This window comes from Nothobranchius furzeri, chromosome 17, assembly GCF_043380555.1.
Source record: "Nothobranchius furzeri strain GRZ-AD chromosome 17, NfurGRZ-RIMD1, whole genome shotgun sequence".
NCBI lineage: Eukaryota > Metazoa > Chordata > Actinopteri > Cyprinodontiformes > Nothobranchiidae > Nothobranchius > Nothobranchius furzeri.
This window is the reverse complement of record NC_091757.1, coordinates 54233003-54251591: the sequence shown is the minus strand read 5'-3', so window position 1 is coordinate 54251591 and position 18589 is coordinate 54233003. Positions and strand designations below refer to the sequence as shown.

General features: G+C 42.6%; 1 protein-coding gene across 2 annotated transcripts; it reads left to right on the top strand.

The window, feature by feature from the left end:
• Nucleotides 1–580: 580 nt before the first annotated feature.
• LOC107394153 (adaptor related protein complex 3 subunit sigma 1) lies at nt 581–17333 on the top strand. 2 transcript variants are annotated; one of them, XM_015972942.3, is made up of 7 exons: nt 581–860; nt 2818–2909; nt 4134–4245; nt 4323–4394; nt 9764–9871; nt 10934–10975; nt 16564–16756. In XM_015972942.3, exons 1-6 carry the CDS (start codon nt 792–794, stop codon nt 10967–10969), a joined length of 489 nt encoding a protein of 162 aa, XP_015828428.1. In that variant the 5' UTR covers nt 581–791; the 3' UTR covers nt 10970–10975; nt 16564–16756. The 2 variants fall into 2 exon arrangements, with proteins under 2 accessions (XP_015828428.1, XP_015828426.1); XM_015972940.3 differs by lacking the exon at nt 10934–10975 and having other exon boundaries at nt 16564–17333.
• The last annotated feature ends 1256 nt before the right edge of the window (nt 17334–18589 follow it).

Sequence of the window (18589 nt, the reverse complement as noted above, 5' to 3'; positions counted from 1 at the left end):
GAGTAAATAAACTATCAAACACTCTTTATTGCATATATTTTATTTCAGTCATTAGCTAATACCACAATAGTAGCTACATGTATATTACAGCATGCATTTGAAAAGGAATATGATTAAAAACAACTTAAATTCACAAAAAACTAAATATCTAATTTCATTTTAAATTAAGAGTTTTAGTATTTGCTGCTTGGATTTAATTCTCCAGGCAATAAACATATTTTCAGTCATTAAAATAAATATTTATGTGAATTTCTGAGCTATTCCTCTGTAATAACTCAAGTGTGACTATTTACCTTCTCAATAATTCCCTTAGAATTCACAATAAGTTGTTTACATATTATCTCATTATTATTATTATTTTATTTATTATTATTATTAGTAGTAGTAGTATTGTATTTATATCTAATATATTTTATTTGTTTATTTCACAAAAGGTGCTGTTACCCGGATTTGAGTCAGAACTTTGATTTAATGTCCTCCTGCGCCCCCGTGTGGACATTTGGAGCATCACACCCTGAGACAAGAAAGAAATAAAAAAAGAAAAGTCGAAGTTTGAATCCCTCCGAGCCGCCGTAGCAGGAGGTGGAGGAATACTGGTGGTTTGACGTGGAATATTTCCGTAAAGAGGCGATGGAGGAGTAGCTCTTTGTAGCTCCGAGTCAGCCCGTCCTAACATCACATCGAGACGGGATTCAACCCCGAAACCGGTCCGGTCTGGGTGCTCAGGAGCCGCCAGAAACCAGTCTTGCGTAGACTGAGCGCGCCGCGCCTCCATCCGTTCACCTACAATCATGATTAAAGCCATTTTAATATTCAACAACCACGGGAAACCAAGGCTTTCTAAATTCTACGAACATTTTGTGAGTAAAAGAAAAAAGAAGCAGTTTTAGTTCTTGTCATGTGTTCCTTTAGCTTCTAACCGCGTGTTTCCAGGCTGAATTAAAGCGGTGTTTAGCAAAATAATGTTTAGCAACAAAATCAATATCGGTGGCCAGGAAGCGCGTGGAAGCGTGGTCTGTGAAAAAACGAGTGCATGTTTTTATAAACTGATGTAGGTTTTTGGTCCGCGGTGGCCTTTAAAGAAACGATGAATAATTAAAGAGGAGAAACCCAAAGCGAGGCTCTCCGATTCCGCCTCGGGCTGTGAGACAGGACTGTGTTCCGTTCGATCAGGTCCAGCTGCGTGACGCTAATAGAGTTATCTGTTTGGGTCACGTGACTTTAACGACGCCCGTGTGAGTAACTCGTGTTCAACGTCAGCTGTTTTTTTTTTTAACACAAATGGAGCTGTCGGGTTAAACATGGAGCTGGGCTTGCCATCATAATAGGATTTAGATCAGTGGCGCCTTTCACCTAATTAATGCTGCTATTACAATAAGAGACTGCAGGCACAGACTTACATCAACATATAGCAGAGTTATGCTGTTTAGTGGTGATTAAAACTTCTACTTGAATGACTCGAGGAGAGACGCGGCTGCTATAAAAGCACAGAAGAGCGTCTATGGTATCCCAGAGGAGCAGGAAGTCTAGTGCACGAATAGTGATTATTTTCTGTAGTGTGCAGAAATCAAACTAAGGAAAAACATTGCTGGATTCCGTATTACAGAGCGTGTGGGGAATGGCGGTGTACACTTAGTTCTACCGCGCACCACCGTTGTGTTTTGCTCTTGTTCTGCCATTTTTGAGTTTTAAAACACAAAAATGTTTGCAAGAAATAATAAAATATTTGTAATGCAGGCATAAAAAGTCCTTTTATTATTTTTTGTTTACTGTAATTTTTTTGATTCGTGATAATTTGGTGCTTAAGGCGTAATTGAAATATACTCATCATATTGCCTATTGAACTGCACACAGTAACGCTATTAGGAGCATGCCTGCAGCACTGAGAGACAAAACAAAGCTTTCACTGACTATTTCTAAGCAAACTAGACATTTATTTTGTGTCTCTGTGTTATTTAATCTCTTTTAGGTCAGACGTGAATTAGTTTGAGTTTCAGGTGGATAAATTGAAATTGATCAGATTAGAGGAGGCTGTATACACCATCTGTTGTATTGCAAGCTGAGGTGTCAGCTTACCGTCTCACAGGATCTAATATTTCACAGCTACCGCTAACTCAATCTATCTTTAGCATGCCGATTCCTGACTTAGTTTGTCATTTTACGTCAACGCTGCACGGAAATATAAACTTGATGCACAATGTTGTTTTTGTTATTTTGAGTGACAGAACTGAAGAGGTCGTGCTCTGCTAGCTACAGGTGTGGCAGCACAGGAATGGAGCCGAAGAAGCTGGATGGGAGACGTGGAATATGTGCACATGTTAATTAGATTTGCTTCCCATCTGCTCGGGGAGGTCTAATCCCAGGGTTAACACCAGGATTACAGATTAAAAGTTCCAGATGTAGACCAGTAAAAGACAACATTTATCATCAAGATGAATCTTCATGAGAAATGTAAAAATCACCTTTTACTTTCCAGCCCTGCCGCCTTTAGTGCTACCGGGCCTGTAGACGGGTCACATGACTTAACGCTGAGCTGTGATGGACCTTGAGAGGATTTAGCACCCTTCAGGGAAGCTAAGAGCGTAAAATGATTTGTAGGTTACGTAAAACTACCAAACCTTTTCTTTTAATTTTAGCCTCTGTAGAACGTTTCAAAGATTCCTGAAGCCATGAGATGAGTCTGCCTGGTGCTGCTCACACAAGGAGTTCAGCACCTCGGGATGAAAAGGGGACGGGTGGAGTATCTCGATCCGTGTCCGAGTAAGGACACGGCGCTCGTTTTTGTTTAACCGCTTCTCTTTTTGATCCATCCTGCAGAATGAAGACATAGAGCAACAGATCATCAGGGAAACCTTCCACTTGGTGTCCAAGAGAGACGAAAACGTCTGCAATTTCCTAGAAGGTGGAATGTGAGTCATGACTGTCGAGTAGGTTTGTGACGTTAGCCGCGCCAGCAGCTTGGGGTGAAAGTCGCAGCGTTGTTGTCTCTTTAGTGCACTCAAAGCCCCCAGGGTATCTGCGGGTCCTTAAAAAGTCTTAAATTAGCTTTTCCAGATTTAAGGCCTTAAAAATCCGTAAAAATGACAAATAATCCTTAAATACAGTTTCCAGAGTTCTTAAATGACCAAAGACCCAATAAACAAGAATCTTTTATTTCTATAAAATTTTCATGAATGTCTAGTTAGTGTTCTGCATTTTTTGTGTACGATGTTGGCGTAAGCGGAACCGTACACGTTCAGTCGGTTGTGAAAGGGGGCTATTTTTAGATGAGCACGTTAGCTGGTTAAGCTAGTGGGAGGTTGCGCCATGGGGAAGTGCAAGTTTAATGGTAACTAGTTGGCTAATCCCACGATCGCGGCGTGGTTGGCACCGGTTCCAGGCAATAGCTGGAAATTATAGCTTAAATGTAATTTTTAAAAATGATAAATGGCCCGCACTGGTATAGCGCCTGTCAGAGTAAGGACTCCAAAGCGCTTGACACTACAGTGTACCATTCATCCATTCACACACTGATGGTGATGAGCTACAATGTAGCCACAGCTGCCCTGGGGCGCACTGACAGATGTGCCGCCGGTCCCTCCGACCACCACCAGCAGGCAAGGTGGGTTACGTGTCTTGCCCAAGGACACAACAGCAGAATTCTCTGTCCGGAGCCGGGATCGAACCTGCAACCTTCCGATTACTGGACTACCCGCTCAACCTGTTGAGCTACTGCTGCCCTGCTTAAATAGCTTAAATCTGGTCAAAGTGGCCTTAAAAAAGGTCTTTAAAAGTCTTAAGTTTGGCTCCATTAAACCTGCAGATACCCTGTCTGACTGACTCGTGCTTGAAGAACCTCTGTGTGCAGCTTCTGTGCACGTTACACTTCCTGTAATAACAGAGACGCAGCCTCAGATTTCTTATCAGCAGCTTTTTATCGGCTTTATCTGGTTTTCTGTCTTCAGCAGCTGAAAACATCCTGTTGTTTCCCCGTTCCTGTTGGTGTCATAACGGTTATTACCAGGTTATTACCAGGCCAGAGGGCAGGGTTCACAGATAAACGTCGGGATTTCAAATGGACTAATCCAACTCCTGGATGAATGAATTTCCTGCTGCTGTTTGACAGCCGCTTTGTTTTTATTTTTGTTTTTTAGGTTGATCGGAGGATCGGACTACAAGCTGATCTACAGGCACTACGCCACGCTGTACTTTGTGTTTTGTGTCGACTCTTCGGAGAGCGAATTAGGAATTTTAGACTTAATCCAGGTGAACTCGCAGGCTCTTCGTTTTCTGTATTTTTATACGTTATGTTTACATTTCCAACTGTTTTTTTGCATTTTCAGGTATTTGTGGAAACGCTGGACAAATGCTTCGAGAACGTCTGTGAGCTTGACTTAATCTTTCATGTGGACAAGGTGGGAAGTTCTTTCATGTGGCTGTGACACTTTGATCCTACGGACCCGTGCAGCGATATCTGAGCCGCTTCTTTGATTATTACCTGATTTATATGCTTTTTTCTGCATCAAACATATTCCGCAAAAATGAAAAATCATGATTATATCAAGTCGTCCTCCGTCACACGACAACAATCAGACATTTTAATATTTATGACAATCGTTTTCAAACGTAGACTACATACAGTACATAAGATGGATGGAGTCTCCGTAACGTTACCTGTAAGTTTCTGAAGAACCGGATTGTGGCCAGTTCCCACCACCGCCGTCTTGGCAGCGTCACATGTCTCGTCACGCCTGGAAAATACAAAAATAGGCAAAGAGGTGGAGCAGAGGCGGGGGCTGTGAGGGAGGAGGCAGATGATTGACATCCATCAAACTCTGAGCCGATGTAGCTACGAGCTAACGAAAGCTAACAAAACGTTGATTGGCGCTTTTATCCATAAAAACTGTAGTGAAGTGACTCGGCTTTGCTCTGCCTTCAAGGTTGTAACACTTTAAACGTGAGGCCGAGGCTAAGGCCTTCCCTGGAGCAAGCAGGAGGCAAGCCGCTAGTGCTAGCGGCTAATGTCAACCCAAAGGACACTGTCCTATTTATCCTTAATTTCAAGCTTCAGTTATCTAAACATGAGTTACAAAAACATTCACCCTCTCAGAGTTGTCATGAACTTGACCTTGTTGTTCGTTCATGCCGCTTTGCGCTGTATAACATACGAAAGATCAGACCATACCTAACACAACATGCCACCCAGCTCCTGGTGCAATCTACTGTCATCTCCCGCCTCGATTACTGCAACGCCCTTCTAACTGGTCTTCCAGGCTGTACTGTGAGACCTCTTCAAATGGTCCAGAACGCAGCGGCGCGTCTGGTCTTCAATCAGCCTAAAAGAGAACACGTCACCCCTCTGTTCATTGAGCTCCACTGGCTACCGCTAGCAGCACGCGTCAAATTCAAACTGCTAACACTAGCATACAAAGTCCGAGACGGTACGGCTCCCATCTACCTGAATCCTCTTGCAAAGGCTTACGTCTCGGCCCGGCCGCTCCGGTCATCACAGGATGGTCGGCTAGCAGTGCCTACACCACGCTCAGGACAATCCAGACTCTTCTCATGCATCGTTCCACAAATGTGGAATGACCTTCCAAGCACTACCAGAACAGCGGCTTCCTTTTCAATTTTCAAGAAACTCCTGAAGACCCTGCTCTTCAGAGAGCATCTTCTTAACTAGAACCCTCCCTGCACCCGTCCCACCTCTCTACCGTCCACTCCTTGTTCCCTCCTCTCCATGATTGATGTCAAGTTGTTGTTGTTGTTAGCCTCAAGGGCAACATGCCGATTATCACTTGTAAGTCGCTTTGGACAAAAGTGTCTGCTAAATACATAAACATTAAGCCTAAAATGTTACCAGGCTGGTAACATGTTGTCAATAAAGACTTGCTCCTCTCTGGAGCAGCCCCTAGTGGAAGAGGGAGGAACTACAATCAGTCACTTCCACGTTGGCTTTGCTTTTGGCGGTCGGAGTTTCCTCCGTGTTTTTAATCAAATCTAACAAACCTGACGTCTTTACGGTCCCGTAGCTTCCTGTGAAAGGTGTTGCTACCTTTTTGTTTTGTTCCAAATTTGCCTAAACTGCCTTACATAATCAAATCTGAAACTATTCCACTCTTCCAAACATTAAAATATGATACTGTAATTTCTTTGTTCAGTAAGCATGTGACTCTGGAACCGGGGCTAGAGGTTAGTAGAAGTGTAAAAGGAGGATGTTTTGCTCGTAAAAGTTAATTTTTCTCAAATTATGACTTTATACGACATGATTAGAAGTCATGGAGGGCATCAGTTCCTGTGCAGATATCTGAAGGAACAACAGATTAATAAATAACCCTAATGGCAGCAATGTTCAGTGTTTTTGTTCAGAGGGACAACATTTAACTTGGTTCTGTATGAAGACTGAAAATGTGTTTTATTTCTGAATTACTGCATGATGAAGCTGTTTTAGTGTTAAAATAAACATTTAAAGAAATAACTGTTGGTAAAGACAGCTAGTTGCATTCACACATCTGTGCAAACAGGAAGTGTGTTTGAGCAACACGTCGTGCTGAGCCTGACGGTTTTCTGATGGAAAACAGGTCAAATTAACTTGTTAGACATGAAGGAAAGGAAATTTAAAAGCTGTTTTCCACAAAATTCTGGCATTTGTAGGAAATTATATTAATGAATTAATTGAAATAAGAAACAAAAAATAACTATTTTTAATTTCCGGTGATGCTGCATCGTTATGTGAAGAAGTATGGCTACTTGTACCATAGTACATTTTATTATTCACAGAAATGCAGTTTTTGTGTTAAAAAGAAAAAAAAACTGATTTAAGAAAAAAAAAACACGTTTTTAATTATTAGTTAATTTTTTTATTATAAGAAAGGTTTAAGCGTTGTTACGACCCCGACAGGAGGTGTTAAATTGTGAAGGAGGGGGTAACATATAAACACGACAGTAGATTAAAAATGACGGCCGTAACACATTTAATTATTTTTTGAGCCACTACTTGTTAAAACAGAGATTTTAACCCTCTGGGGTCCGTGGACGCGTATCCGCGTCTTCTGAACAGGTCTGATTTGGGACGCTGTAGCAGCAAGACTCCGCCTCCCTGAGTTTCGGTTTCAATTCAGCTTTAAAAAGGAGATTATAAAGTAAACCCCAGTTTTTAAGTTGTGTTAATAGGCGACGTAAAAGCGGAGTTATACTAAACTAAAAAACGACCTATTTTTAGACAATCTGATAACTTGTCAAAACAGCAGTTTAGTGATCCGTGAGAGGGAATGTGCTCGTGAACATAAAAACCCACAAAAACACGAGATCCTTTTGCTGTTGGTGGAAGTCTCACGTATTCAGCTGATAAAAAGCATCATTATGTAGCTGAGAGAGAGAGGAAGGCCGCACGAGTAACGAGATGTGCGCAAAAAGGAGCCGCTTGGCGGGGAAAGGAGTGGCGCGAACGGAGTAACAACAAACAGTTAGACAGATATTGACGGTAAACTTCATATTTTGGAGCGATCCGGACAGATATATCGTCTCTGCAGTTTAGTAGGCTTTTATTAGGCTTATATAAAGGATGATGAGAAGGATAAATGTCCACCAGGCAGTCCAGATAGTACGGCTGTTTTTTGAACCGGAAGCAGAGGAAGTGGGCGGAGACTCACAGCCGGAGTCTGAGGCAAATAGCGAGGATGTTGATGACGATGTGGCAGATCCATCCTTCCTCATAGAAGAGTTGGGTCATGATGAGGCAGAGGATGACGGCAGAGATGCAGCTCCTCGGAGATCCAACAAGAGGAGTGGGCGGCGCAGCGCAGCTGTCAGACTCGATCTCCGTAGCGTGAGACAGAGCCACTCCCCACTCCAAAATGCATGTACATTATTGCCAAATTAATAAAAATAAATATAAATTCAGATAGTCCAGGTTGTCCTGAAAAAATGATACCCCATAAGGCAAACTTTATCGTTTTTATTAGAAAAACCAAAATGAGTCAAAAATGGCGATTTACACCCTGGACCCCAGAGGGCTAATAATTTACTTTTTAATTAATTATTTGCTATATTTATTCATATTTTTTTTTATAAATGTACAGTCTAGATTACCATTCTAAATTATAAAAAACATTCGTCATAAATGTTTGTTGGTTTCACAGTAAAATAAACAACTTTTTTCCAGTTCGGATTTTATGTTTTTGAGTGATTTACGGTCTAATATGCTACTCATTTATGTCCAAATATAAAAAAATAAGTATAAATTCATAAAGTCCAGGTTGTGCTGAAAAGATTGATACCACATAAGGCAGTGGTGATGGTTTTTATTTTGGAAATACAAAGGAAAACTCTAAATTAGTCAAAAACGGCAAATTACACCCTGGATCCCAGAGGGTTTTAACGTTTATGAGGTCCCACTAATCCCAAATAGCCGGAAAAACTAAAGTACAGCAAAAACAAAATTCCAGGGTCCTCGTTCATCAACCATACTTACGAACAGACCTGTGTGTAGGAACGGTTTTACGCATCGTGTGGTTTGTCATTTTGTTTCTGTGTGTGAAAATGTTTCTAAATATGAGAAAAGCTCAGACCACGAGTACAAACAGCATCTAGTTGTAGAACGGGGGAACTGCAGTACTGAAGGTCTCAGTCGTACACACACGTTCCTCATCCGTAAATTATTTTACCCAATAAATAATTATGTGAGTGGAAAAACAGCTTTTTCACGTAATTGTTGCTAAAACCAATAAAAGGCACACGTGACCGACGGGAATCTGACATCATATCAACTATGAGAACTAGGGATGCACCGATACCGATACTGGTATCGGTATCGGTAAAAGTTAACCGATACCAGGAACCGATACCAATGCAGTTGCTCGAAAATGACTTCACTGTAACTTGTCATTTCTGTTCACCTAATATTTTAATTTAGTGATCATTTATATTAACATATTTTACTTTTTATCTACCTCACAGTCTTTTCCTGTTGAAAACAGAAGAAAATAAAATCTGTATTCCAATTAATTGCATTTTTTTGTGTGGTAGAAGTATTGGTATCGGTAATCTGTATCGACAAGTACCCAAATCCAAGTATCGGTATTGTATTGGTTTGGAAAAAAGTGGTATCGTTGCATCCCTAACGAGAACCCCCCAGAACCTCCTCTGCTCCCCGATCATACGTGTTGCCAAGGTAACCAGCTCAGAAGGGGCTGCACTCTCGGACAACATTTCCACATAAACTCTAAACAGAACAACACCTTAAATGTAAAATGTAAATGACAACCCGTTACTTTACAATTGATCATATTCAATATTTATTCATTCCTGACAGGAACCTCTCCTCTGTCCCGACCGCGTTTATAACCCCTGCAGCTGATTTGGTTCTTTTGCACTGGCCAGTGTCTCGTTCTCTCGGTCAATAAAGTTTCATTTTATTTTTTTGGGAAATACCCAGGGAATTCCCTCATGAGCTGAGGGCTTAGCGTGACCAAATATGGTTAATTGAGGGTGTTTCTATGTGTAAATGACTGAGAACGGACACGAGCACCTGGTTACGCACAGGTGGGATTTATCATCAGAGGGTTGCGGAGGAACGTGCGTACGAGAGGCCGGCGCGTGTTTCATAAATCCGGTTTTTGACTCTTCGTACACACATTCAGAATGTCATTCACGGGAAAGAAGATAGGACAGTTCCTGCGAGCGTTTGATAAATGAGAGCCCGGGTCTCAGGAGGTCACCTCTAGCTGTCATAACTCAACGAATGTTTGATAATCTTCGTTTGTGATGTGGATGTCTCCATCAGGTCCACCACATTCTGGCGGAGATGGTGATGGGCGGGATGGTCCTGGAGACCAACATGAACGAAATCATCACACAGGTGGACCTCCAGAACAAGATGGAGAAGTCCGAGGTAAGCGTGTCCCTGCACCCTTCCACCTCAGGTTGTGTGTACAGTATGCAGGCATGTGTGTATGCTGCACCCCGCATGCCTCTGTCCGGTAACTCCGGATGCTCCGGACCTACTCTTGAGTATTTGTGCTCTTCTCGGTGCCGCCTCCTGCCGCTGAGCTGCTCTCAGATCAAGATGAGGTGTTTTCTAAACTCGCACGCCACCTACAGTTTTATATCCATCACATCTGCACCAATTCGACAGCGCCATCGTCCAACGCATCAGAGTCTGTCACCATGAAACCTCACACCCTGTAAAATTAACACGGACTTCTTCAGAAGAATGTGAGTTTTAGATGCTTTTCAAATGTTGTTTTGGTGTCGGCTCAACGCAAACACGCTGCTTTGTTTTCCACACAGCTTCTGCTAGCAGATAAATGTTCATTTGCATAGCAAAAAGTGAAAGTCCGACACAAAGCAGAGCTGGTTCTGTTAACTTATTCTTTTCTTTGTCTAAATGACTCGATGAACCGATCATTCTTCGTATTTGAAATATGAATCCCTAAAGAATGTTTTTTATAACACCTGAGCTCTTTTATTTGCTTTTAACCAAACAGAATCTCGTTTGATTGGCATTTTCTAGCAACTTTTTGAATTGTTCTTGTCATCGGAGCTGTTCTGTCCCTTCCCTCTTGGACCTATCGTAAACCACAGTTTCTGCTTCACACCGAGCTAAGTGAAATGGACACTGCTCATTTCTGAAACGGTGTCCGCTAAAGAAGAAACACCAACATTGGTCTTCATTTACAAAACATCAGGGTATCTGCAGGTTTAAGGGAGCCAAATTTAAGACTTTTTAAGGACCCGCGGATACCCTGAAACATGCATCCTTTAAACGATCAAACGAATGATTAAATTAACACTTAATTGCAATTAATACCACTTTAACTGCACGTGTGGTGTACTATAGGTCCTTTCACTATCTGTGGAGATGAACTGTAATTACTTTAATCTGCTTTAACATTCCTCATTCCTCTTTTTCCTGACCCTGCCCAGTTCTTTCCATTCTTCTCTCTCTTTACAGACGTTTATCTTTCAGTCTACCAGGCAGGACAGGTAGACACAGGTACTGCTAAATTTACCACCAAATACTGTAACTGAAGTTTACGTCCCCCTTTGAGTCTCTCCACACGGCCCCTTCATGTCTTAGGAAACTGACAACACTAACATACAGCAAGAGTCTTTGATGGCAGACCCACAAATATCGCCCGTTGTGTGTTCACACTGCAGGGAAAATACTAAATACTTCAAGTATCCGGTACTGTAATCAGTATCATTAGATTGGATTGTCTTTCTTGCGCTTGAAAAGGGAATCTTTCACCAGCCAAAGTGTTTCCTGATGCAATAAAGTCAGATTTGTTTTCTTACCCCCAAATTCCACTAGCTCCGCTCCGCTCCGCTCCACCCCCGCCTTCCGCAGCCACTCGCTTCCGAACTCAATTTTTCTTGGTACCCGCTCTACAACGGCTCCGCTCCGGTGCGGAGACCTGAGGGGGGCAAACAAGCATGCGCGGGACTTTCGAGATCTTGCGATACAGTCCGAGCAATAAACGCGGAAGTTAGATCCAAACACCCGTTGTGTGGGAGAAGCATCGGCATGAGCTGTTTAATCTGCCCATCATTTGTGTTGACAGATCAGCAGTGTTTGGATCAACAAAGTGTGACTACTTTGATAGTAGAAACTGTATTTATGGCTTACTTTTGTGCATTTAAACTTCAGCCGCCATTGATAGTTGTTAAAAGTTGTTAAACCTGTGCATATGAAACAAAAAACGCCTTTTGTTTATCGATTTATTGTGAAAAACGGAAGTTGTGCTTGCACCTTTTCCTGTTGGGCGTTGGTGATTTTTGTCCATTTACTGCGGAGGTGCTCCGGCGTCCGGCGAAAATAGGATCGATTCTATTTTTGCCGTATGCCGGAACAGAGGGCGGCGCATGGCACCGCACTGCCGGAGCACGGCTGCAGTAGTGGAATTGCTCTGATTGACTACAACGGGACCGATTTTGCTCCGGCGTTCGTGTCGGAGCGGAGCGGAGCAGAGGTAGTGGAATTTGGGGGTTACACTTTTAGTAGTGGTCATCGCCCCCTGCTGACTGGTAGGAAGAATGCAGCAGTAAAGCCACCACGGCTGTGACGGTCTTGTGTACGTTTGTGGTTTAGACAGTTGGGAGATTACAGCTGTGGCCAAAGTTTTGGGAAAAGACAAAAGTATTACTCATCACAACGTTTGCTGCCTCAGCTTTTCTGATTTGCACAAACTAATTAATTGGCCTCTTTTTCACGAAGATGAATTTAATAAGAAGGTTTCAAGATGCCCAAGAAAGTCCAGCAAGCACCAGGACCTTGTCCTACGTTTGATTTGCCTGTGGGATCTGGGCTCTGCTGGTGCAGAGCTTGCTAAGTAATGGTAGCAGACAGGTGACTTTTGGACAGTAGCCTGCTGACGAGCCACTTTCCTCCGAGAAAAACCTCGAGAGCGAAGGCTAAAGTGAAAACTAAGTGATTCAGAAAGCAAAACCCCCATTAAGTGTGTGTGGTTGTTCGTCAGGAGACCAGTGGACAAGAACCCTCTTTCTCCAATCACTGGTTATGAAGAATGAACTGCTATCAGTTTGGGTTTATTCTAGAAGATGATTGAAAGCACATCAGGAGGAACCGTGAAGGTCTTGAAAAACAAGGACCAACACTACAAATGAAGATGGAAGCCACTTTTGATCGAAATCCAGTGGCGGTTTTATCATTAGGCATAGGTCGGTGGCCGTCTGCGGACCCCTTATGTGGGGGGGGGGGGCCCCCTAGCCCTGACCGCCGGCACCCCTCTGTTAATGCCACAATGGACTATTCCTTTAAGACGCCGATGCACAAACAGGAGGTGATTGGTAGTCATTCCACTCCAATCCAGTTGTTGGTGGTAATGCACCAAATGGTTGTCTGCCAAGTGCCAAAAGACCACAAATAAGAAGAAGAGAAAGCAGAAGAAGAGAGGCGGGAGCGTTTGTAACAAACTCAAAGCGGTAGTCAAAACCTGAAGCATGAAATGGAGTTATCCTAGTGGTTCCAATAAGAGAAAGAAGCAGCTTGCTTCAAAACAGCTTTTCTCTTCACTTCCGACAGTGACGTCGTTTTTCAATGTAAACATCAAAAAGAAGCAGAAAGGAAAGACAGTGGAACATGTTTAAAAGGAGGAAAACATCGACCGAAGTGGAAAATGGAAGAAAAAAAACAAAGGCAAAAGACCAGGAGCACTGTCCGGAAAAAGAAAGAGCAAATTTTGAAAAGCGCTCAAAGGGAGAGAAAGACAGGAAAAGGGCGGAGGACTAATAAAAAGGGAAAATAAGTCGTGGCAGAAGAGGGGAGAGTTTTGCAAATCCAGTTAAACACAAGATTGTCGAGAATTTAGTGTAAGGGGGCCCCATGTCTGTGTTCGCCTTGGGCCCCCAAATTGCTAAATCCGCCACTGTCGAAATCACCAAACGTTATTTTGTGTTACAACCCAGACGTCTAGCTGCAGCATGAAGGATGATTCCGACTGTTCCCAGTTTGTTTTTTAGTCAGAACTAAAGGAGGAGGAGGTGGTAATGGTTTCAGGGTGAAGCAAATGTCTAAAATAACAAACTAAAAGCAACCGTCTGATGTTAATCAGCTGGCCCATCAAGAGTAAACCAAACAACAAGAGCTTACCTCCCTAACTGAGAAAAACAGGAGAAGATGCGGACATAAAATAAACGGCTGTTCACGTCTACAATCTCCTCTCACTTACATTCACACACAAAGTTCTGTACAAACAAAGATGTGGCTGATCGGAGTGAGCAGACAGAACGAGGGTTCACGGCATCGTCCCTTCATAAAGTCACGTCCTCTCGGTCAGCCAGTCCAGATGTTCCGTCCTCCCGTCAGTCATGGACGGCCGCCTGCACGCTAAAAGCTGCACAACATTAATATGCAACAAATTCAAGGCGTAGTTCCGTGAAAAAACATTTTTAATTATTACTTCTGATTATAAATGATGAATCATAATCAGTCACTGAGTTTGCCGTGCAGGCTAATCATGAAAATAGTCTCCTACACCTGTCTCCTGCATTAGCTTCTGATAGAAAACAGACGGTGAAACTCTAGGATTTGAAAACTCTGACAGATCTATGTCACACTTTCACATAACATTCATGGACTCACCCATGTTGACTCACAACGGGGAAGGCTGTTGTATTTTTAGCTTCCAGGAAACGGCAGATAATGTTTTGGCTAGCAGATGCTAACATTAGCATTAGCAGTTCCACCACACAGCAGAACTCCTCCAGGTTTGTGTTGTTTGTGGAGATAAAATGTCCACGTTGCAAGTCAGCGGTAGAGTCGTGTTGCTGTTAGCCAGTCAGAGGTGAGATGTCCAAATATCAGAAAATAAGACTCCAAATCCCGCCGTCTGAGTCTCAGCTCTGATGTGGCTCAATTCTAGGTCTCGAAACAGGCGCACTGGAGCTTTTTTTTAACTCAAAATGATAAATGACCCGCACATGTATAGCGCCTCTCAGAGTACGGACTCCAAAGCGCTTTAAACTATCATTCATCCATTCACACACACACGTTCACACACTGATGGTGATGAGCTACAATGTAGCCACAGCTGCCCTGGGGGTGCACTGACAGAGGCGAGTTGCTCAGAGAGCAACGTACAATGCATTCATTTCTATTATAGACCACTGCAAATGTTTTGATGAAATATGTGAACCAGATCTTTTAAGACCACAGTTGTTTCATTTGATTGATGTCAATAATAAGAAACATTTTTGGAAAATTCCTAAAAATTAATTTATCTGTTTTTTTTTCAAATGAACTCTTCAGATATTTTTTGCATAAACTCAATCTAATCATCAATAAAAGCGTTTTGAACCTATGAAGTCCTCAATTCTCCTTCTGTTTGCATCACAACAGACTAAAAGGTGCAAAAACGCAGCAGCAGCAGCAGCACTTGTGTCGTTCTTAAGTGTTTTGGCCACGGCTGTAAACGAATCATGTATTGTGATTAAAGCGAAGCTCAAACTAACTTACTGCCTTCTCTTTAATGATATGTTCGCATTAGGTCACACGGAGTGAAACTGCATGTAGTTTCAGTCACGATTGGTTTTAAAGCCGTTTCTGCGACGCACCACTGACTCGTGCTGCGTCAGCATTCCTCCTGTTTAGTGACTCGGCCGTCGTCCCATCCAACCCAGGTCTCCTTGATTCCTGGCAAAGGAAGGTATTTCCTTTAGACAAACAGCCCATTGAAACAACCTTGTGGGAAAGGGAAGCGGATTTATCTGCATGCCAAACATACTTTGCATCACGCTGTGATTTTAATTTCTGCGTCGCTCTTAGGCTGCAAACACACTCCGCCATATTTTGGGTCTGCCTGCTAAAGATTCCTTTTGGGGGTTTCTCTAACATCAGTGATTCTCAAACGTCTGCGTTTTATGCTTGAGACTAAAACTTCTAACTGACCTTTTGCCCCAAATACTCAACAAGCTTTGCCTAAAACTGAAAATTCCCATCGAGTTTTACTGTGAAGAGCCTCCTCTGCCCTGAGAATAGATCTTGCGTTGTAGTTTAGCACCCAGGCTAACAAGCTTCTAATTTTGCTAACACAGATGCGCACATGACGCGAAGTACTCACCCTCTACTCACAAACGTGAATTCAGACAGATTCATTGTAGGGATGCACCGATACCGGTGCCGATACAGATGCCGATACCAGTGTCGGTATTGGTAAAAGTTAACAGATACTGATACCAACGCAGTTGCTTAAAAGTGACTTCACTGTAACTTGTCATTTCTGTTCACCTAATATTTTAGTTTTGTGATCATTTATATTAACATATTTTACTTTTTATCTACCTCACAGTCTTTTCCTGTTGAAAACAGAAGAAAATAAAACCTGTATTCCAATTCATTGCATTTTTTTGTGTGGTAGAAGTATCGGTAATCGGTATCGGCGAGAACTCAGATCCAAGTATCGGTATCGTATCGGTTTGGAAAAAAGTGGTATTGTTGCATCCCTAATTCATTGTAGCTACCGACGTGTGTAGGCTCTTCAGCAGTAGCAGCACATGAGGGGTATAGTATCACCTGCGGTTTTGCTGCTAAAGCTTTAATACACACGTTCTGTACACACACACACACACACACCCATCTATCCAAGCATCACTCGCGTCTTCGTATCCATTTTTCTCCCCCTGCGTTCTTCCCCTTATTGGTCCTCAAGAGTCCGCTGGGTCCACCTTCCAAGCAATGCTGCCTTTTGTCCATTTGTCTAGTTTTTGGCTCAGAACATTAGAATTAGTGAACGAGTAGTCTAGCACAGTGTGTCCTCACAGTTGACTCCTCTAATTGGCTCTGGTTGTGACGTTCATTTTAGAAGTAGTTAGTGCATGTGCATATGAAGCTAACAAGGCATCTGAATGTTCAGCATCTGTTGTGTGTCTCGGTGCTTTTGCATTTTGTCAGCAGTTTACTGTTTTCGGTTTAGCGTTCTGTGTTTTTGTGTGTGCGCTGGTCATTGTATTTTATTTATTTATTGTTTTTGCTGCACAGATTGTTGTTTTTTTTGTGTTTTCTTCACTGGCTCATATCTTATCAACTCTTGTGTTTTGTGTGTGTGTGTGTGTTGGTGTGTGCAGGCCGGTATTGCAGGAGCACCTGCTCGTGCCGTATCAGCTGTAAAGAACATGAACCTCCCGGAAATGCCCAGAAACATCAACATAGGCGACATAAGCATAAAAGTGCCAAATTTACCTTCCTTCAAGTAGCGACTGCGAGATCCTGAGCCTGCGGATGTCAGCCGATGTTTACCCGATGCAGTCCGTTTACCACATGGCTAACTTTTACCTAAACTAAATCTTGAAGGTACTGTGGGATTTGACACTCCCATGTTGTGGCGTTTATCTTTTCGATTGGTCTGTTAAAAGTTTCATTTTTTCTTTGTTTGTTTGAAGGAAATAATGAAGTATTTATTTATCGTTGGTACATTCCTTTACTGGAGGTTGGCTTGTGATGTAAAGCTCCTCCTCTCAAAGATCTGTAGCAGCTTCTTTAGTTACTGAAACCATTTCAGTTACAAGTGTTTACTTCAAAGCATGACCCGCAGAGACGTTTTTGGGACATTTTCACTGATTTGGTTATTCCAACTTGAAGAAATCATTTAAAGAAGAAAGAAAGGTGAAATGATTACGGTTCCAGAATGGAAACAGATCTGCTACGGTGTTACAAAAGACGATGTTGCATTACAGATACTCAGAAATATAAACATATCTAAGTGCTGATTTTCTTTTTCTTACTTGTATGCAAAACATTTTAAAGATGTATCTTGTTTTATTAGATTATTCTTTAATTTTTCATCTGTGCATGATTTTATTTCTCTGCTTTTTCAACAATAAACAGTTTAAAACAACTTCTGTTATCATTTTTGAATCAACCAATGTCTTAAAATAACAGAATGTTTGATACACTAAAATGTACCATTCTTCATTTCGCTGGCTATCCATGGTTCTTTTGCTGTGTTATTTATTACAAGATGTAACAGGTTTACCAAGTAGAATGGGAATTTGTAAGTATGAAAACATGTTGGCTCCTCCTTGAACCGTCACCTTATCTTGGTGGAGGAGTTTGAGTGCCCTAATGATCCTAGGAGTTATGTTGTCTGGGGCACTTTGTGCCCCTGGTAAGGTCTCCCATGACAAATTGGTCATAGGTGAAGGGTGAGACAGAACGGTTCAGAAGGTCTTTCATGGATGTAAATTCAAAGAGTCTGAGTACCCGGCCCGGAGGGTTACCGGGGAAGGAGCAGGAGCTTGTGGCAGAGGTTGAGCAGTACCAGTTAGATATAGTCGGACTCACCTTGACACATAGCATTGGCTCTGGAACCCAAGTCCTTGAGAGGGGTTGGACACTCCTTTGCTGGAGTTGCTCCGGGTGAGAGGCGGAGGGCTGGGGTTGGATTTTTGTTAGCCCCAAAACTCTGCCTGTGTGTTGGGGTTTACCCCGGGGGACGAGAGGGTAGCTTCCCTGCGCCTTTGGGTTGGGGAACGGGTCCTGACTGTTGTTTGTGCTTATGGGCCAAATATCAGTTCAGAGTACCCACCCTTTTTGGAGTCCCTGGGACGAGTGCTAGATAGTGCTCCATCAGGGGACTCCATTGTCCTGCTGGGGGACTTCAATGCTCACGTGGGCAATGACATCTTGACCTGGAGGGGTGTTATTGGGAGGAACGGCCCGCCTGATCTGAACTCGAGTGGTGTTTCGTCATTGGACTTCTTTGCAAGCCGCAGTTTGGCCATAACGAACACCATGTTCGAACATAAGGATGCCCATCGGTACACTTGGTACCAGGGCAGCCTAGGTCGCAGGTCGATGATAGACTTTGTAGTCGTTTCATCTCATACGAAACATCGATAGTTGAATACCATACCAACTTTATTTATAAAGCACATTTAAAAACGGCATGGCAGCCAACCAAAGTGCTGTACAGAATAAAATGTAAAAACACAATATAAAACAATACACGGTCAACAATAAAATACACAACAAAGCAGATAATCACAGCCAATAACAGGACACAGTAAAATAATAAAAGTCAGGGATTTGAAAATGCCTGGTCATAAAAGTGAGCCTTAAGTAGCGTCTTGAAAGGAGGAGGAGGAAGGTGCC